Source organism: Haliaeetus leucocephalus, unplaced genomic scaffold (assembly GCF_000737465.1).
Source record: "Haliaeetus leucocephalus isolate CR32 unplaced genomic scaffold, Haliaeetus_leucocephalus-4.0 Scaffold555, whole genome shotgun sequence".
Classification (NCBI taxonomy): Eukaryota; Metazoa; Chordata; class Aves; order Accipitriformes; family Accipitridae; genus Haliaeetus; species Haliaeetus leucocephalus.
In genome coordinates, this window is record NW_010972991.1 from 16,724,189 (window position 1) to 16,745,606 (window position 21,418).

Consider the following 21,418-nt stretch of genomic DNA (forward strand, 5'->3'; position numbering starts at 1 on the left):
GTAGTAAGTGATGGATTGGAGCTGAGGCCAAAATACAATGGGATTCTCCACTGTATGACCACTGTCTGGAAGCATGAAGGACTACGAGGCTTATATCAAGGGGTAACTCCAAACATGTTGGGAGCGGGGGCTTCCTGGGGACTTTACTTTTTCTTGTAAGTAGAACTGTAAAACGTGTCATATCCTGTGCAATGTAATGTTCAGATATACACTGCATCTTCTTTGGGGGGTATAAAGATGTGCTAAGTGGCTTATAAACTTATGAATCTTTTAGTAAGTCCAGGTCTGTTACCCTTTATTATGGTTTGCTGTTTTAGAATTTAAGCAATTTGAGTCAGAGACCTGTTACTTTGTCAAGTGCATTCCCTTGATGCTGTGAAAATACTAAGGAACTTGAGAGATGGTGACATCATTCATGAAGACTCCTCTAAAAGTGCAAATACACTGTGCTTAAAACCTCTTGAAAAATAAAACCCTAAACTGACATGTTAAGAATTAGAGAACATGATAAAGTTTTCTACTAAAGTTAAACGTTTAACTGATTTTTAATAATTTTAGTGACAGTCAGTTCCTTCATTGTTTTTATGAGTTGATGGGCTTTGCTCATAAAGCCCATTTTTTAACACTCAATCTTTTCTGTTTTATTAGCTATGTAACCGACCTGATTTACTGCTGATCCCTATTAACTGAAACACTTTAGGGAATAGTTGGTATGCCTGTGCAAACCTCACTTGTCAGTTGTCTAGACTCTGTTATTGTTGTACTTCAGTCTTGAAGCTTTGCTATAGGTTCCTGTTGACATTTCAGCTCCTGTTGACAGTTTCTTAATCCACAAAGACTGGAAACTGGATCAAGAGAAGAGAGTCAGTGTATTTCTGAGCCAGAAGATAGATACCTGTTACTGTTGCTCTCAATAAAAAGGAGGCTGTCTAATAGGTTTCTTTTAGAAGTTAATTCCTGAGATCTGGTAGCTGTTTCATGATGCAGTCCCATTGATAGTGACAGTAATACTTTATCAATTTAAATATGTATTACCATAGTTCACTTTAACAAGCCAACTGCTCAGTTAATCAGCTAAACAAAGGTAGTTTGCTTAGATACCTGTTTTCAAAGGCTGTGTACCACCTACTGTTTTCCACGATCTTAAGTGAGGTGTTTTGTTGTTTTGGGTTTGGTTTTTAGTGATGAAGGTTTGTTTCCACCTTTACCAAAATATATTTTACATTTTCCAGTTACAATGCCATTAAAGCTTACAAGAAGGAAGGGAAGCTGGAAAGTCTCAGTGCAACCGAACACCTAGTGTCAGCTGCAGAGGCTGGTGAGTTTAAATGCAAAGAAGATTAATGTTTGCTTCTAGCCTTTCCATATGTTGCTCCCTGCTTTTGTGTGTCAGTACTGCTTTTTCTTAGAGGTGGCAAGTGTAAGTGTTCAAGTCCAAATGCAATCATTTATTGTCTGTAAATAAGTTAATGATGTCTAAGATGACTAGATGGATCACTGTGGTGTCTTCAGTTTTGCTCAGAAACAGCAGTTGTCAAAATACCTTTCGACCTTGTTTTCATTGTGTATAAGCATTTTCCATATTTAGTACTATATTGAGTCCCAAAATATAACTATATAAATCTGCTGACATCAGCTTGTTAACTTGTTAAATGTTTAACACTTAGACCTGGAAAAGAGAAGGACTATTGAAGTTAATAGAATAAGTGAATTGGTCATTGGTCTTTGAAAGTCTTTATCTATGGTCCAAGTTTTCTTAGAAACTAAAGATTCAAAATAAAAATACAACTTCTATCAGCAGGACTTTTAATATGTTGTTTCTAACATATGTTCTTGTACATGCTTCTGTATTGCATTTAATCTAGGCAATTGAGAAGACTTTTTATTAGGATGTTGGAGCATTCATTTAATGTTGAAATACAAGGCATATTGTTTGATGTGAAAAATAGTAATGGGTTATTTTAGAACTGTATTTTCAATAACCTATAAAGCTATAACAGGTTGTTTCTATAAACCCATCAATGATTAAGCAAATTTCTCATGACTGAGGTGTCCATTAAATTTTGAACAATTATGTACCCAAAGAATAACTCAGATAATCAGGAGTACATTAAGAAGTTACTGATGATTCCTATCTACTACAGATTACACTACTAACTGTGGAAAGGTGAAGAAAAGGGGGGATGTACTAGGAATATTCATAAAGCTGTATGCTCTACAGAAGTACCCCCAGCAGGAGTAGGTTGGACTTGATTGTGAGCTTTGAAGGCAGAGAGGGGCAACAATGGTGGGCATAAACTTTGCCTGTTTTAAGTAATATAAGTGCTCTTGTAGGATAAGTAGTGTTGTCATTGTAGAAGCCTGTGTTACATTGGACTGAACAAACTGGGACAAGCTTTGGATTTGGCATAACAATCAGTCTAACTTCTATCTGTTCTCAGGAGCCATGACGCTCTCTATTACAAACCCAATATGGGTAACGAAGACGCGACTTGTGCTACAATATAACGCTGGTGTTGATCCATCAAAGCGGCAATACAGAGGAATGTTTGACGCTCTTATAAAGATATACAAGACAGAGGGTATACGTGGCTTATATAAGGTAATAAAATTTAAGAAAAATTCCAGGATTCACTGGCGTCACTCAGTAGCATGGTGAGACTTGTAAATACTCGTCTACAAAAAAAAAAAGAGCAAGTAATTTTTTATATTAGCTCACTTACTTTTATTTTGTGAGAGTTCTTTCCCACTGAAGAACTGCAGCAAAAAGGCTTAGTCAGAAGAAAGCTATTATACTGTTGAAATGTAGGAAATCACTGAAGAACAGAGTGTAACCTTTACGGCTAAGCCATCTCTTATTGGGTGATAATGCTGAAATAAGAGTAAACTACAAGCTGCTTTTTAATTTTTTGGAGTCTTTTTATAATTAAAATTTGCATAAGGAGGGCAGCAATAGTGTAATCTATCTTGCTGCTAGTGCTTTCTTCCATTTCATCCCTTATCTCTCTCTTTCTGACATCTTGTGGAACGTAACGTATGACTAAAGTAGTTGCTAATTTTTTTCCTCCACAATGGACGGTTTCACAACTGCTCATTTGCCCTCTGGTTATTGAGGTCTGTAATCTGTCATCTCTAGATCCATAAAATCTGCAGACTTCTAAATATGGTCTGCGTGTGTGGGGGTTTTTTATTCCCTTTAATTTAAGGAAACAGATGGCAACTGGATTTGGACTTTTTGCCGCCTCCTTCCTTCAGGCCATGACATGAAGATGCATTCATCAGTGCCTGGAAGGTGTGAAGAAACCTATTTTAGTTCAGTCTGGCTCTTCTGCAAGTAATGCTATAGAACAAGAACACTATCTCTTAGGAATTGTCCTGATTACTGAACATTAACTTCTTTTACTTACAGCGAAAAATATAATCCTTCCTATGTTGAAAGACTAGTACACCACATACCAATGAATGCCAAATTCTGACACTAGGAGCAAGGCACCTTACTTATTCCTAAATTGAAATTGTCAGTATTTCTGATATGCCTGCCTGGATGTCTGCTGTGACCCATGTAGATAAGTTCAAATTTCTGAGGGTTTAAGATGTCCTTCCATTGAGTTACTGTTCAGATTATTCGTGCATGTAGCATGTGTTGCCTTTGGCGCTAGACACTTCTTTGTAGTGTTAATCTGCAAGCGGGAAACTAAACCAGGTACTTCCTTTGAAAGAGCAAATTACTTAAATCTGCAGAGAAGGTGACCTAGATAGGTCCTGAGTGACCTACATAACTATGCACACTGAGCAACTTTCATTTGATGTCAGGATTCTCTCAACCTCATTTATACTGGGGAAGAAGGCACCTCTTCAGGTGGCTCTTTGATGTGTCCATACTTTAGCCTTCCTCCATTTTCTGGTTTTGGGGGAGTCTTCATTTTTTCTCTTTCTTGCTTTATTTGAAATTTGACGGCTGAAGTTTTGTTAATTGCCCTGAATTGCAGGAGCTGTAGTGCACATGAATGTCTTCTTTTTCCCCATAATCTTAATTTCAGATAGAGTTCCTTATAGCAAATAAGGGGATCTCAGAGAATACCACCACAAATTGGAAATAAAATCTGGAAGTAGTTTCATTCTGATTAATTTGAGATTAGTCTTCTAAAGAATGGTATTTCTGTCCAAGCAACTCTGTGTCTTGCTCTCTGTTGCACAAGATGCACTGGTCTGAACAATTCCTTTCAGACAAGACTAGTAATGTCAGGATGCATCGATCTTTCTAGCAGGGATCAAAGCTGTCTTTATTAGCTCTGTTGGGTATTGTTCATTAACCTATAGTTCATCTGAAGTTGGGTTCCTCAGTAAATTGTTCTTCTTGAACTTGGCCTGGTTTTGAAAAGACAGGAGCCTTTCTTGCACTAATTATCCCAGTAGTCATCATCAGTGATCTTCCCCACCCTCCATCCATTAGGCTTTGTCCTTTGGCCTCCATCCCCCAGATGACTGGGGACAGAGCTGTTCTACTGCACACCAGGCTGAGGAAAAAACAGCTTGGGGTTATGTAATTTGAACGTGCCTATAGATCTGTTGGAGGTCTGAGCTCTAAAAATTACTTTGCCATGAAGTTGAATGTCATGCAGCCATCTCCATGTTAAGAGTGCTATAAGTTTCTTGTCAAGCGTAAGGCAGGAGAGACCAAACATCATAAAATAATCATAAGGTTGTAGGAGTTGGCACTTTCAGAAAAACATAAAATATCTCTGAGCTCTTGGGAAACTGTTAGATGTCTAGTCTAGAGTGATTGACTACTAAAACATCAATCAAGAATGCAACTAACGTTCTTCCTGGCCTCCATGCTTCTGTATTTCTATTTTCAGTTTTGTTCTCTTTCAGCAGTGATGTAGAAGCAGGAATTAGAAATAGAGCAATCCTTAATAGACAACAGTAAAATAAAGAGGAAGTGCAGAAAATTTAAGGAGATTAAAGGAAAATACAGTCTTATCAAGACTGAGAATAATAATGCAGTATGCTAACAACAACAAAAAAATCCTAGCAGTAATGTGTACTCATTACCAAGTGAAATAGATATTTTGGACACTTCTGTATTGTCATTTCACCTTTGGTAGGCAAGATTCTATACTCTGAGGATAAAGTATTTTTTCCAGTCCATTAATGTCTCAGGCACTTACCTCTCTTTATTTTGCTATGCTTTTGCTTATGCTATTTTGCTGCTTCTTGCAAATGTGAAGCTTGTAAGCTAAGTGACTTTCTAGGTCTTTGTACTTGTATGTAGCAAAATCCACTGAGATTTGCCCATCTTGATTTTAACTTTAGTGCCAGGTTCTACAGAGAGACAGAAGGGTAAGTAACTTTCACGTAAAAGATGGTATCATTTTTCACCATGAAGGAATCAGGAGGCATAGGGAGATAATGGCATATTTCCAGTGTCTTTCTGTGTAAGTTGTCAGAGCAGACCACTCTGATACTGCTGGTCTTTGGCACACTGAGAACCCAACTGAAGACAACACTAAACATTACAAGGGGAATCTGTGGCATTCTTTTGAAACATATAGCAGAGGCTGCTCTGGCGTGAGCGCTTTCAAACGCTTCAGGCAGCGATGTGAGTACCCCATCACCAAATGAACCTTTTTCCTTACTTTACTGAGAAGTGCAGGCTTTCCACTATATATACTTGCTTATGTTCCTTTTCATTGTGATGGGCAACCTTTGAAACACTAACCAACGGGACCTTTTTGTCTTGTCTTGGATCCTCGGCACTTAACAGCTGTTTAAGTCAATTTTTAAATACAATTTTCTTCCCACTGTCTACTGGTCAGAATTACATGCTTTGCCATTTAAATTTCTAATGATATATTTAATTCTGCCTACTGCTCTAATCCTCCAAAAGAGAATTCAAACAGGACTTCTTTGAGCAACCATTTCTGCTGTCAAGCCCTCGTGGCAAAAATCTTCCAAAGATACATTTAGAATATTAGAGTAAAAAATAAGAAGTACATAAAGTGAAATGATTTTAAAATTGATCTTCACAGTCTCATTATATATGAAAAATAAATATGAAATTCTATCAAATTTTGAGGCAAGAAAGATTTTTGTGTAAAATTGTAAGAATAAGAAAATAGAGTAAGAATATCTTTTGCAGACTTCACAGTAATGAAATATCTTGGCTGAGGAAGAAACCGGATTTGCTTTGAAACATTTTTCCATAAGAACACATTGTTTTGTATGATCAATAGAAGCCTGGGTCAGCTCTTATTTTACTGAGGCGCATTGGCTGACAGTTGCTTCACTCTCTTCTTGCATTTTTTAATATTGGCTCAACATTAAAAGTCCTTCAGTCTTTGGAAGTTTTCCGCATGAGCACAAGACTTAGAGCGTGCTGGTACTCATTTAGCAAGTATCATCAGTGGATGCTTTAGGACTCTTGGGTGCAAGCTATCCAAATCTGCTGGCTTAAATTTAAAAGTTTAGCACTCTTAAATGTTGTTTAACATTCTTCTTTTGTTGGTGGGGAAAATATTGCCTCATTCTCCTATGACATAAATACATCATTCTAATTTTTTCCAAGTAGAGAACAATTACTTACTTTGTCTTCTAATGCTTTTACTGTCTAATCATGGGTAAATATTTGTGAAGATTTTCCCTGCTATCACTATACATAAATTTTATACCGTTCTTTGTTCTTCTGACCCAGATATTTATTCTTTGATATTTTTGATAATTTAGTTTTTCTTTTTTCCTCCTCTTCTGTTTTTATACTACTGGTTAATTTTCTTCTGATCCAGGATTTCTGAAAACCAGAGTTGTCCTTTTCCCTGTTTTGTGGCCCCTTGGCTTCAAACTTCGCAAATTCTGTGATTATGCTCACAGTTGAGGAAATACAGATGTTTGGTTTAATTACTTGTTCTCATTTGGAGAAGTGTTTTTTCTGGGACTTTATCTAGCCCTTAATGCATTTTGTTAGTTCATGGTCACTGATAGTTCATGACCATTATTTTCTACTGTGAGAAGAAATTCATCCTCATTTATCAGAGAGATCCTAAAAATCACTTCCTGAATGGCTGTAATATTGTAAACTTAAGAAATCTATAGCATGCAGCGAGCTAATCTCTGAAGTGGTAGAAGCTCTGTGCAATTTTTATGCCTGCTGTTGTTTTAGGGTTTGGGGTTTTTTTTTTGCTGCAACTTAGGAGTTTATGAAGTAATTTATCATTTTGTCCTGTTATACTATTCCAGTGGACTCCTACCAGGATCCCTTCTCTTTTTCTTCTCCTTCTCCAGGCTCTTAGTAGTATACTGATTGATAAGTCTTTATTCAACATTCTGGGCTTCCGATTTAGCCTAATACAGAGTTTTGTGTCTGGACGCATCTTTTAATTCCTCTGTCTCACCTGAATGAATCATGGGAAATAAGATAAATTTTCCCTAAAATACTGGTATCAAACAGGTTTTGGTTCTTTGAGTCCTTTTACCAACACTTTGATCACTTACTCCATTATAATTGTCCCTTTGCAACAGTTTTCAGCAAGCTTTTGGCTCCCTTAAGTAATTTTTGGCCAAGATGATTAATTCCCCATTTATTTGTATTTTTCCAGTGTAAGTGACTAACTCTTCAAAAAGAGAGTTAGTGCATCTCAGAACCCGTGCAGCTGTTGGCTCATTTTCTGCTGAGCTAGTCCTGCTCCTGAAGGAACTCTGGCCTTTACTTTCTTGTAGAGACACTTCAGAAAATACCTGGTTTCCCCCTTCCTTTCAACTTTTTGAAACAAAACATCTCTGTATATTTTCATATTATACTCTTTACTGTCCATTACTGCCTCTTACAAATGGGGAACATTTCCCAGACTGCTTTGTTACACCTTTGGTCACCTCTGCTGGGCTGCCTTGGGATGTGCTCTGAGCAGAGTGAGGGATGCACTCAAACTGATCCAAATCTTAGATTTCTTTCTTTAATGTAAATCATCCATAAGTCCTTGTATGAGTTAGCTTTCCTTCTGTGCCCTTCAACTTTCCACTGTGCAAGTGTGTGTGTGTGTGTGTGCGCGTGAAGGACATCGAGGTGCTGGAGCATGTCCAAAGATGGGCAACAAAGCTGGTGAAGGGTCTAGAGAACAAGACCTATGATTAATTCATGACCAGCTCCCTCAGGAGCAGCTGAGGCAACTGGGGTTGTTCAGTCTGGAGAAAAGGAGGCTGAGGGGACACCTGAGCTTTCTACAACTACCTGAAAGGAGGTTGTAGCGAGGTGGGTGTGGGTCTCTTCTCCCAAGTAACAAGCGATAGGACAAGAGGAAATGGCCTCAGGTTGCACCAGGGGAGGTTTAGATTGGATATTAGGAAAAATTTCTTCACTGAAAGGGTTGTCAAGCACTGGAACAGGCTGCCCAGGGAAGTGGTTGAGTCATCATCCCTGGAGGTATTTAAAAGATGTGTAGTCGTGGCATTTAGGGACATGGTTTAGTGGTGGACTTGGCAGTGTTAGGTTTATGGTTGGACTTGATCTTAAAGGTCTTTTCCAACCTAAATGATTCTATGATTTTATATATACACACACTTTTTTTTATACAGAAATGTGTATCTATATCATAGATACACATTTATATATACGCACACATGCACACGTGTACATATCTATCTCCGAGACTTGATCACAAGAGGTTTTTCGTACCTCTACTCCTCATGGCCCTCCTCACTGAGACACTAGCTTCTGTCATTGCCTTACCAGTCTGAGGTGGGAACTGAACAGGGTAGTGCCAGTCCCTGGAAAGGGGCAGGCACTGAGCAGCACATTTGCAAGACTGCAGCTTGATTTGTATTCTTAACGATCCTGATCCACGTTACCAGTTTCTTAAGACCTGTGCTTGTGCTCTGTGAGGTGGAGTCCCTAGGCCACTTGTTTCATCTTGCTCACTCATTATGTGTCTTTAGCCTGCGTGTCATTTAGAGAAAAGTAACATATATTACACTTTTGTGTGATGCCTGCCATTAAGAATAACCAACCCAGAATCAGCTTTGAGTCCTACTGCACAGTGACAGTTGTGCAGTCACAATTTGTAAAGTAATGGAGGAAATAGGTATGTGTGTAAGCTGAGCTCTGTCAAGTTGTATAGTTTTTGTCCATTGCTGTTTAACCTTGTTTTATTCCTTTTTTTTAGGGATTTGTGCCTGGTCTGTTTGGAACTTCACATGGAGCACTTCAGTTCATGGCATATGAGGAACTGAAACTGAGATACAACAAGTATAGAAACAGAGCATCAGATACAAAATTGGTATGATTCTTGAGAATGAAAATGTGGTGTGTATGTGAATAAGCAGAAATTTATTCCATTTGTCTAGGTCATAGAACAGCCAAATGTACAAAGTATTGATACATTAATTGGAATGTAGAATATATAGAAGGAAATAATACTTTTTCACTTTTCAGGAACAAGCAACTGGTTAGGGCTGTTTTCCTGTAGGGAAACCAACTTCTTATTTTGGCAAGTGTTCTGAGAATTTTAGAGGGAGGAATGGGTTTTTTTTCTTTCTTTGTGGAACCATAGGTGGTGGTCTTAAACACTTCCATGGAAAACTAGTCAGGTGCAAGTTGGGCAAAGGTAGTTACTTTTGGAAGAAGTGTTTCACTTAATGGGAATGAGAGGGCACAACACATGTTTTACAATTAATTATTCGTAGCACTGTATGTAGTATATGTCGCCATTTTTTTAAATGTGTGTATCGTAAGGGGGGAAAATCTACAGTATTTAGTTCAACATTTAAAAATCAAGTAAGATTTTGGGAAATTGGCTAATTTAAACCATACTTAAGGCAAGCCTGGTAATTTTGTTGCTTCTAGAACACTGTGGAATACATAACAATGGCAGCTGTATCCAAAATATTCGCTGTGTCAGCAACATATCCCTATCAAGTTGTGCGAGCTCGTCTTCAAGATCAGCATAATACATATTCTGGTGTGTTTGATGTGATCCGCAGGACATGGAGGTAGGCATGCAGAATCAAAAGCTTATGTCTCGGAAAGTGAGTTTTACAGAATCAGAACTATGTTTACTGGCTTCCATGCTGACTTGCAGAACCAGTGCAGCTCAGAGCAAACAAAATGTTAGCTGTAGAAAGTCATTTTGTGCAAGATGCCACTAATAGCAGTAATCTAAGGACAAAGAAGGAGATAGGAGAGGGTCAATGCTGGGCTGCAGGCTGCTGTTGTTTATTCTGTCTCCTTTCTCTCTTCCCCAGCAAATTTCACTTACAGGTTAAAAAAATAACGTTGAGTTGGCTGTTTTGGGGCTCTTAAACAATGAAGTGTCACTTGAACTGCTTTACATTATCACATATGACAGGAGTGTTGTGCTGCTGGGAGTTGTGGCTAATCCAACTTCCTGGCAGGAGGAAGTGAGCTAGCCAGAGCTGTTTATAGTGATGTCCCTGGGTTACCCGGGGGCCTGACAGCATTTGTAGTCTAGTCCCAGCTGCCCGCAGAACCTTTAGAGAACTGTTACCTCACACGTATGCATATCTTTTCACAAACTCTCTTCCCTCTGCTCCACAGGGCATGTGAGAGTTCTCACACAGAACTCTGTAGTTACTAAGGTTGGCCACCTTTGCAGCATGCAACCAATATTAATCTTGCTTTGGACAATGTTTCTGGGTTGCAGCATATTGCTAGAGATGTGAGTGGAGTCAGCTAACTCCTGGGGTGTGAAGAGGTGCCACCTGAATGGGTGAATGAGGCTGTGTTGTTCCAGGACCACCCCTGGCTGAGAGGCAGTACAACCATTTTGACTGAAGCCAATTCAAAGGAAAATAGCTCTGATGTCTCAGTGCCACAGTCTATAGGAAGGCTTATTAGTTCTGAAAAGTGTGAATGTATACAGCTATTCTGGGGCCACTACTGTACTCATTATGAAACAAATGCAACCTAGAGCCCTAGGGAGGGTAGTGTAAACCACACCCAAGCACTTTCCAGGATCTGTGTTAACTGTTCTCATCGCTCCAGGTGTCGTAGGCCTCTGTGAAGCTGGAAAACAGGGAGCTGAGATTAAAAGTCTTTGAAACTTTTTAACAGCCCTGACATGAATACTCTGATTCAAACTGGGGGAGGTTAGATCCTCATTTATTGGCCATTGGAATCAAAATTCTGGAGGAGGCGCTTACTTTCCTTAGTTATGTTGACCCTCAGCTCACTTGCTGTTACATGACCCAAAACCACCAAGCCTTTCAGCCCTGCTGGCTTCAGTGAGATTAAATATGTAAATGCTTTTTGGAACAGGCTGCAGAAATTTTAAGTTATTTTAATCTGTTACTGTGTCATGAAGAAAGATAGTAAGTTGCCTCCTACTCAGACAATACAAAAAAAAAACCACAGAAAAACCCACCCAAACCCTAGGCTAAATAGCTGATGTACAGAACACTATCATATGTTCAGAAGAGAAAATGGTGGGTTAATATTTGATATAATGTGGCTCTTTAACCACTACAGTAAGAAATTATTCTGAAATTTTTATTCCTAACCTGAAGCACCTCTCTCAGTGAGCGCACAAGAAGAAAAATGCCAGGCTTTGTTTTATGTCTGATTTCTATTAAAAGACATTAACTAAAAGTAAATGTTTTTCTGTGTCTTTAAAGGAAAGAAGGAATTCATGGATTTTACAAAGGAATTATCCCCAACGTGATCAGAGTGACTCCTGCCTGCAGTATTACCTTTGTCGTTTATGAGAATGTGTCTGGTTTTTTACTTGGTTTTAGAAAAGAAAATAATTAAATGTATGAGCTTGTGTTCATAAGGAATCTATCCTTTATTTTTTATATTTATGATCTTGGAGAGATTTAGTTCAGCAGTCTTCTCTGACGCTATGAATTGATCTAGTATTTTGAGGAAAGAACCTGGAGATAGTAAAACCCTGCCAACATCTCTTCTGCTGAGTGTTCCTCCATTGCTGCCTCCTCTCTGAATCAGCTGTGTCTGCTTGAAACAGATGTCTCTGCAACTGTGAAATAATAGCACTGTGACTGGGTGAAGGCAGCTGTGCAGCAATTCAGTTCATCCTGGCCTGCCTGGAATAACGGACTAATCTGTTTTGACAAGTCTCAAGGTAACAGTTGGTCAGATTCTGTTCCTACAGAAGTGGAAAACTTCATATAAAAGCAACTCTGGAGTCTGTCAAAACTTTCTTAAATCTTTATCTGAGTCTCATGAAGAAAGTTATGTATGTAGTTGTTTACAGCAATGTCTTCTGAATCCACCTCTGTGTTATTTGTCAGATTTTAGCATATGGAATGCTCCAAATTCCACTGCTCATCCAACACAAAAATGCTGCCTCAGTGGGGTGCAGTTTGGAAACTCAAATTGTTTTGTAAAACAGCTGTCTGTTCTTGGGTTTGAATAATTGCCAATCTGATGAAACCTAGTTCTTGTCTCATACCAGGACAGACATTGTGGTTTTGGCTTGCTTTTAGCACCAGACCAAAGTGTATGTTGTGTGCATCGCTGGCCACTTACTTAATGCTTTTTCTTTCTGTTCCCTGCCCGCTCGCTCTCTCTGAGCGAGATTCTGTCTCCATTACTGATACATCTGACCAAATATTACTAAGTAAATGCATTTTTGAAAGTAGGCTTACATTTTAAAAATGGGTGGGGGTGGGGGTCTAGTAATCCCATAATGATGCAGTTTTCAACGCACTGTAAGAACAAATATGACCATGCTTATTTTCAATAATATTCTCTGGGGAAAAAGAAACCAACCCATAAGTAGTCTAAAAAGTATTGTGCACAGGACTTCCTTTAAAAAAAACCAGAATGATCCATTAATGTCTTCTGATTTGGTCTAAGGACAGGACTGTAAGAATATATTGATTGCTAACTTAGTGATAAACTAAATTACAATACTTCTCAGTAAATTTGTATAGTAATGATGTTTATTTGCATGCCAATAATTGCTGTCAAGGATATGTACTTTTAGAGATCTGGGTTTGTTTTATTTTTTTAGTTCTTCTTTAAGAAAACACATTGCTGGCTATAACATCTGCCTTCTGCTGTTAGTAAGAAGGTATTAAGTATCTAGAAAGTATCACTTAACTAAGGAAGAAGTAAATTAGCAAAGATTATTCAACAGGTAGGGGGAAATAGTCAAGTTTTGTAAGGAGCTGAGAATACTATTCAGCAAAACACCTGAATAATCACTTAGAGAAGCTTCCTGTTTAACAGAAGACTAACCTAAAGCAGAAATAAGGGGTTTTTTAATAAAAATCTAACAGATTAGGGAATTGGCTTCAATTTTAAGTTAAAATCTAGAAGACTACAGAAACTGCTCGATATTTTGAATCTTAATTCAGCAATCCACTTGCTTGTTTCTGCTGATACTATTGTCACATACCACATTTTGTGTATACTTAAATTTATTAATGATTTACACTTTCTCCTCCCTGATCCCATCCCCTGTACTGATGCAGTTGATAATCTCATCTGAAAAGGGCATGTAGCCATTATGGCTGGCTTTGGTTTTTATTATGAAAGTTTCCATGTGTATTTAGCTGAAGATGAAATTTACTGGAAGTTTACCATACAGATTACTGCATAGATCCCTAACAGCTATTAACTTCTTCTGCCTTTGGAGGGTGTTTACTTGGTTTTGTGTGTTTTCTATGCACATTATGCAGAACGAATTTAATGGACCACTGAGTTAACTCTGCTACCCAAGGGTCCAAAAAATATTCTGAAGATGTATGAATAAATCTTAAGAATAAAAGTTGTGCACTTACTACCCTGGATTAGGGTGCTCTGGGCCCAGAACAGCTTGCTCATGCTCCAGGATAAATGCAAAGACAGGCTACAAGCATGTACACAATCAGTTACTGTATGTTAACTGACATTTTGTAAATTCACACCAGAGCTTAGCTCATAGTAACTTGTTTGTGTTCAGATACCTTAAAACCCATCGTCCAAGCCAATGAAAACAGTACACTTCTTCAGAGACAAAATACTAGCTGTATGATTTGCTGGCTTGCAGCAGTATCACACATAAGCTTGCATTTGGGAAACCCTGAATGCTCTCCTAGCTGCAGGTGAGTTCCTCTAGCATTCTTAACAAAAGCTGCAGATAAGAGCTACTACTTTGAGAAATGCCTGGGGAAAATCTTATAACCTGTTCAGAAGAAAAGGTGAGATTTAATCCTCAATAGCTGAAATTCCTTATCTCAGATAATGTTTTTTCAATTTCTGGGACAATTGTAGATTCCTGCATGTTGTACATGCTTTTTCCTGTTTGGTTTTTTTTTTTAATTTCATTAATGTAGAATTGATTTTTGTAATATAAACATGATTATTGTTTCCCTTTAGAATCTGTCCAATTTTTTAAAATATATGAGTATATCACTTGTTGCATTTGGAAGAAAATACTTAAAACACTGATGCTAATGCTGTGCTGGCATGATCAGTGTTGTCACTTGTCCGGTCTGGAGGCTGCAGTCGACTGTCACATCATTCTTTCACTTTACCAGTACACTTTTTGAAAGCCAAGGCATTTTCACCTGCCTTATTTCTATATCTTCCAAACTATTTAATATGTCTAGCTTTTAATTAACACCAAAGTCTTTGTATATATCTGAAAGGCTAAATCTAGTTGAGACCAATAATAGATGTTTATACTTAAATCCTGTCTCTCAAGAAGTGAAAGAGTTAAAGCAAAAGAGAGAGCTTAGATAGTCTATTTTTACTTAGTTATTCAGAACGAGGTATTTAGTTCTTACCACATCATCTAGGTCACATCATCAGTTAAGTCAGCAGGAACTTGTTGAGAGACTTTAGACTGCAACAGCAGAGCATCCTATTCTGTTAGTCAGGTTTACGGTAGTAGAATTTACATGTTTTCTGAAGGCTAAAGCCAAGACATGAGTTTACTTTCTTAGAACATTCTATGAAGTCTTCTAAAAAAATTAATTGGGTATCATAACACCATGTAAAATACCTTAAGTAGTTGGATGATCAATGAAATAGCCTGGATTTTTTTTTTTTTCTTAAAAGGTCTTATTTATTTGATACAAAAAGTAAAATGGTGGTGGTATATTTTCATACATCAAACAAGGAATTAAAAAAGTTAATGAACTTGGTTTTGATATATATACTCTAAAATGATTATTATAAAAAGCCTCTGCAATGTGCAAAAAAAGGCTACACAAAGACTACAGATGCAAGAGTTTGGTGCCTTTCAGTCAAATACTTGCATCCAACTCTATAGAAATAAATTCTGAAGAAAATTGTACAAAATAAAAAGGGAGCGATTATAAAAATGGAGGGAAAGTTATTTTGGCAGTTCTTCAATGATGATTCGGGAGACTGAATTCCATCCAGTAGAAGCATCTCCCCGTGGATAATCTGAGCAAGTCCCAACCCAGATGGCAATATCCACCAAGCCAGCATTGATCCCTTCACACAGACCTTCCACTGGTTAAAGACAAAAATCAGGTTACCTCAGCAGACACAATCACTTATTTCACAACTGAAGGTGGACACAAGTAGTTAAGAGCAGCAGTTCATTGTAAGCTCATGCTATTTAGTTAAACCTGACTAGCATTTTTAGAAATAAAAACTATTACTTAGACATGTGGCAACATAGTTTACGGAGTCATGCACTGCCTTGATCCATGTTGCTTCTTGACATCTGTTGCAGTACCTGAAGCAGATCACAATCCACGGTGTGGCTAAATGGGAGGTATACCTGCTTCTTTAAATGTCCACGTTTACAAACTGGTAGCTGGGATATGGCTTTGGTCCCATCCAGCCATCTTTTTAGCAGTGATGGGGAGGGGGGGCGGGGACACAGCCATACCTGGCTTCCACAGCTAAGCCCTGCAAAGGTGATTGTCACCTGGTCATCTTTTCCACTCCTAATTCACTGTATAAAGTTCCACTTCTGTTGCCCCCCCTTTTTTTTTCCCCACTAGCACCACTAGTTGGAGGTGGGTTAATGAAGACAGGTGGGTCCTACCCCTTGATAAAAAAACCCCCATCATAGCTGTAGAGGAAGTTGGAGAAAGAGTATGGACTTGATGTTAGTCTCCATTTCCTACTGTCACCTTCTTTTATGTTGAATGACTTCACTAATTTGCCTTTTGCTTAGCAGTTGAATAATTGTTCCTAGATACTTCACTTTAGAGGTACTTTTGTGCCCCACCTGGAATTACAGTAGAAATTCCAAGAGGAATAAGTCTCACTTTATGCACAGATAACGTGCAAATATCAATATTTTAAGCCAGGATGACACTGTCTACTTGGCAGTAAGGCAGTTTCTCCATATGCTAATACAGCACAGAATGTCTCTGTATTCACATTGTAGCAGGGCTCAGTAGAACTGTCTGGATAGAAATCTCTTCCATTTCTAAATTGCAGGATATAAGTACCATGAAAAATACCACAGTAATAAAGTACCACTTAATAAATAATTATGTTAGTATTGATAGTCAACTGTAAGACAGCAGCAGAGTAAGAGAACAAGTGTTAGTTAGCTGGCTGCTCTTCTGCCTCCTCTTTCAGTCTTTTGACTTTCTAAGGCAGACTGTACTCTCTGCATTTGGTAACTTGATTTGCTCCTGGCTTCTACTCCATCTCAGTTCATGCGGTCTCGGCATACATACCTGAAGAAGTTCGGTGTATATTAATAGTAGAATTCAGCTCTGGGCTTCCTTGATCTAAATATATTATGGCTTCAATAGGAAGTGGCCCAGCACATTCTGCTCCATTAAAAGTAAAGTACCAGCGCTGACAACAGGCATTTTTGCATTTTAGCCGAAGCGATCCACTGAAGAGAACGCGGAGAGCACTGTTCGAACGCATCTTTGTAAACGTACATTCCTAAGAGGAGACAAAAATGCTTTGGCAGCAACTTATGGTTTTGAACCTATTTATTTTCTATATATTTAGGAAATACATTTAGAAATATATTTATTTCAGAATGTTTTGGCTATTCTCTTTAGTTCCTTCCTTCTGAAAAAAAAAAAAGAAAAGAAAAAAGTAGACCCTGGCAAATACCATACAGTGCAAAGATGCAAATCAGAAACAGCACCTCATAGATGGTAATGAAGAAGGGGGATTATGGAAATTCTTAACTTTATTTAGATAATACCTATTGTTAAGTTGGTAACCTAGTTACCTTCTGGGGTTTACATAAAGGTGTATGAGCTGCCTGAAAGCTGCACTTAAGTCCTTGCATGAGAGGACAGTATAATTTCTGTCTCTGTTACCAGAAATCCTGGATTTAACAATGATTATTAGATTTGCAAGAGACTTAAACCCTGATAAAAGCTCCACAACTGAAAAAGAAACATTTTCTGGTTTTTAAGAGGTTGCTATTCTGTCTTCAAAATGCTGGATATCGGGGGTGGGGGCTGGGGGGGGAAGCTAGGGACAGTTCTGCAAGTAGAAGACAGTGAGAAATGTCTACTCAAAAAAGTTGATTCTCACTGTAGCCATAGCAATAGCAGTTAAATTACTCCAACCAATCTGGGCATTGCTTCATAGCTGGGATTGAGCTGGGATTTCTTCCCCTCTTCTAGGCTTGCACCATTGTATTTGAAAGTTTTACACCCGGGGCTGCTGTGGAGGACAGACTGGGTTAGTCTGGGTAACACTTGGTAATGCTGCTCCTAAGCAATGCTGATCTGCTTTGCAGTAGCATCCTGCAGCTGGGTTTCAGTGAACAACTGTTTTGAAGCAGGAGTTATAAAGACGGGCACAATTAACAGATTGAAGAGGTACATCTCTCCTGCTCCTTATGCTTGAAATGGTAAAAACCTTGCCCTGTTTTGGGCAAGCTGGAGGTACTTTTTTGGTAGTGTGACTTTCAGCCGCCTTCTAAATATACTCTTACACCAGCCACATCATTCTTTTGAAATACTATTACAGCAGTGAAGTGGGCCCATAGCTGTGAAACACAGCTGTGACGAATCCAAAGTAGCTAAACCTTGGAGAAGTTCACCCTTTTACATGTAGAAAAAGGCTCCGGTAAGAAATCTGTACGATTGGTGCTACGCAGCTCATAGAGCCTGCTGTGCGTGGTGAAGTGCAGCATCCTAGGCAAAGCTAACTTACTGCGATCTTCCCAAGATCGATGCCATAATTAAGTGCACTCCACGAACACTGCTTGAAGTTGGGCGTCCAGGACTCCTCGATGCTCTCGCGCATGCACTCGCCCTTCTCGCCCTTCAGCCCGTCCCGTCCTGGGATCCCAGGTGTCCCGGGGATCCCGTTGGCTCCCGGGTTTCCATCCCGTCCAGGAACGCCACTGGGGCCTTGCAAGCACACGCCGTTGTACTGAAACACAGAACAGATCTTGCTGCTTCCATCCATTAACTCTGAGGCTAATGAAGTTAAACACAAACAACAAGGACAACAAAACACAACCCCCCCTGCTGTGACAGAAGCTAATGGGCTATTTCTGGATCACCAAGACAATGGTTCCATAGAGGAAAAAAAAGGAAAAATAAACTTTAAAAGATAAGCAGTGCCAGCAGAATTTGCTGTAAATTAAGACACCAATTATTTTATGAAAAGATGCATAAATCCTAGAATTAAAAATTGGCCTAGTCCAAGGACTAAAACCTGTTGGAAAACCTCAGAAGATTCAAAACTTTCCAATACAGAAACAAAAAAGAGTTACATATGAATAGTTACTTTCTCCTAACCCACCATTGCTTGTATAACTGCCTCGGCTGATAAGCCTTCATTATTATTCTTTTTCCTTTTTTTTTAAGTAGAGAAACTTTTGCGTTTCTTAGGGAGCGGAGGTTAACACTGGTTTTCTTCTGTCGCCACTCCCCTGGGACAGAATCACGTTGCGATAGTCGAGCCGCGCAAGTCAGACTCCAGAGCGCGCACAGGACGTCGGCATTGATGTGGACATGGGAAGCTGCACCCTGGAATAATCCTCAACTCGGGATCCCTGTTCACAGCGGTGGGAAGGCGCACGTGGGACGACGGCACGCTAACGACCTCCCTAACATCACGATATTAGGAAAGGTTAAATGTTGCTCTCCCATACTGCATGTTAACACATGTTGCCTTCATACCTGATGAGATTTGGGGTTGCCCTCCTCGGCGAGTAGGTTTGTGCAGCCCTGAGCTCCTTCCCGCAGCAGCCCGAGCGCTGGATGCCGCGGGGAGCAGCCGGGTGTGGAGCTGGCCGAGCAGGCACAGAAACATTGAGCAGGAACCTGCAGGGGCTGGTGACGGCAGGGCTTTTTCTTTCAATGCTCTTTCCCATCTGGTGACTGACTGCTTCCTTCAGTCTTCATCCCAAATCCTCACAGATAACTATATTCCGCTCTTCCCCTTTCTCACACCTATTTCTCTTCATCCGTTTTAAACGATCGTGCAACTATTCCCCCTCCTGCAAGCCATGCCACTATCTGCACCGCAGGAGCTGTAAACTACAGCCCCTGCCCTCTCTCCTTTGTCAGACTGGTGAACTTTCTTCTTCTGGGGTTGTTCCTTTTCCTGTGCTTTGGTGCAAAAACCAGCATGAGCATCACAGGCTCAGCTGGAGCCTCTCTATAAATAAAATCAGTGACCATATGGAAGAGGTCTAGTAAGAAGTAGATGAGAGTTGGACTAATGGATGCTGGCATGCCCCTGCTACCTTCACCGAAGAAAACACCATTGGCCAATGGGAGTGGAAATAGTGGGATATTATAATCAAGAAGGCCACATTTAAAAAAGTTAGCTGGAGAGAAGGCTGCTTGGCCAAGCACACACCGACCTAGGGACCGTGAGAATAATGCAAAGACATTTCTATTTCACACAGCACTGGTTATCTGCTTTTGCTGCTATTTTTCCATTGGACTCACGGTTTGTAACAGTGACTGGCTCTGGTTTTACATGTGGTTACTCACCACAGAAATCCCGACAACCTGGAGATCGGTGAGAGCCGGGGGCAGGCCGAGGCTCAGGCCCGTCACTGCCCCATCCGCCGGGGGCACCAGTGGCACCGGGCAGCGGCACCCCGAGGCTGCCCCGAAAGAGGAGCTGCCACCGCTGCTGCCTAGAGCCGCACAGCTTCCTTCCAGAGAGAGCAGCTTAGCCGTTGCCCACCCAGTAAAAAATTGATGTGAGCAAAAGAATTACCTGGGCTTCAGGCTATGCTCCAACTAATTCGTCTACGCTTGCCAAATCAAGTTTTTTTCATGCTTTCTTAAGCTGGAAATGCACAGAGCATCTTTTAAAATGTCTGCTGAAGGCAGGCTCCCCTCCCAGGCATGCCTTCGTTCTGCCCTGGAAGGGCTCTAGCTGAAGCAGTCTGTACGACCGGGCTGCGCCTGACTCAGCTGCCATCGTTTTACCTGCGCTTTGCTGCTCACTCCGCTGCACCCAAAAGCATGGAGCAATGCAAGAGAAATGCGGGGGGACCCTAAAATACCGCTGCCACAGAAAACGTAAGCTCCTCCATGTGTGCAGACTCCTTATGCTCGATGCAATTCAACTTCCACAATAAAAGCGAGAGGGTCATGAGGCGGTGTGAAAGGGAAGGAGCTTTGCCGCCAGTGGTGCTTCCACTTTGGGGGACCTCTCTGGGGATCATGGAAGAAACGGCCATGCCACTGATTTTCTAGAGGAGGTGAACAGCAGTCAGCAGCTCACGGAAATAGTTTCACATCTGCTTTCTACATTCCAAGGACTGGAAAATCTCCCTCCTTCCTTCTATCCCTGAGATGGGATAGTCCCAATGCATTCGGGTTTCTAGTTGCAATGGAATTGCAAACAGCGGTATGCAGTCCCAGGTGCCAAAGGGAATAACGCATTAACGCCACTCCAAGGAAAGGTGGGTTCAGTAAGCGTGCAGATACAGTTTTCACGGCATCTAACGGCTGCTACAGCGCAGTCCTTTTATTTCTCTTTCTGTAGGTTATTCCTTACCCACTAGCCTCTCGGGAACGAAGCAGCAGTTCCTACCTCTGTTGCAAGGGTTGTAAGAGCTCAGCGTTGCCCCTGCCACCGGCAGCGGGATGGCGGGGAGCGGCTCACGGCGCAGCCCTTCGTCCCGCCGCCCTGCCTCCCCCCGGCCCCGCCGACCGCAGGGCGAGCGGAGACTACGCCGGCCCTAACCGCAACCCCCCCGCCCCCGGCTCCGACCCTACGGCGAAAGCACGAAGACGCGCACCCGGCCGCCGAAAACCAGCCGTTTCTGTCAAAGCCCGTCCGACCCTTTCTCAGCACTTTTCCTGATTCGGCGCAACCGAGGCGTAATTAAAAAAAGGGGAAAAAAAAAAAAAAAATCAGGAGGGAGCCCAGCCGGCGCATGGGAACGCGGCGGCGGGCCCGGCGGTGCCCTGCCCCGTTTTTCGACACCCCGCTGCTTTTTTCGCTTCTCCCCCCCCCATCTTTGCAACCAAAACGCAGCCGCGCGGCTCCTGCGGCCGCCCCCCCCGCCCCCGC

General features: G+C 40.6%; 2 protein-coding genes across 2 annotated transcripts in view; one reads left to right on the plus strand and one right to left on the minus strand.

Annotated features, from left to right (window-relative positions):
* SLC25A32 (solute carrier family 25 (mitochondrial folate carrier), member 32) lies at positions 1 to 14,966 on the plus strand (the record flags this gene model as incomplete). The annotated part of the gene is made up of 6 exons (XM_010577133.1): positions 1 to 155; positions 1,233 to 1,318; positions 2,442 to 2,602; positions 9,156 to 9,269; positions 9,836 to 9,981; positions 11,623 to 14,966. Coding segments are annotated over 6 exons (798 nt in total), but the record flags the coding sequence as incomplete, so codon positions are not given.
* The window catches only part of CTHRC1 (collagen triple helix repeat containing 1), a 6,732-nt gene continuing 275 nt past the window's right edge, over positions 14,962 to 21,418 (minus strand). Inside the window, exons 2-5 of the mRNA XM_010577134.1 lie at positions 19,879 to 20,045; positions 18,080 to 18,348; positions 16,627 to 16,843; positions 14,962 to 15,436 (exon numbers count right to left, since the gene is read on the minus strand). Coding sequence (XP_010575436.1) covers positions 15,294 to 15,436; positions 16,627 to 16,843; positions 18,080 to 18,348; positions 19,879 to 20,045 — 796 coding nt within the window. The 3' untranslated portion in view covers positions 14,962 to 15,293. The remainder of the gene's footprint in view (positions 15,437 to 16,626; positions 16,844 to 18,079; positions 18,349 to 19,878; positions 20,046 to 21,418) is intronic.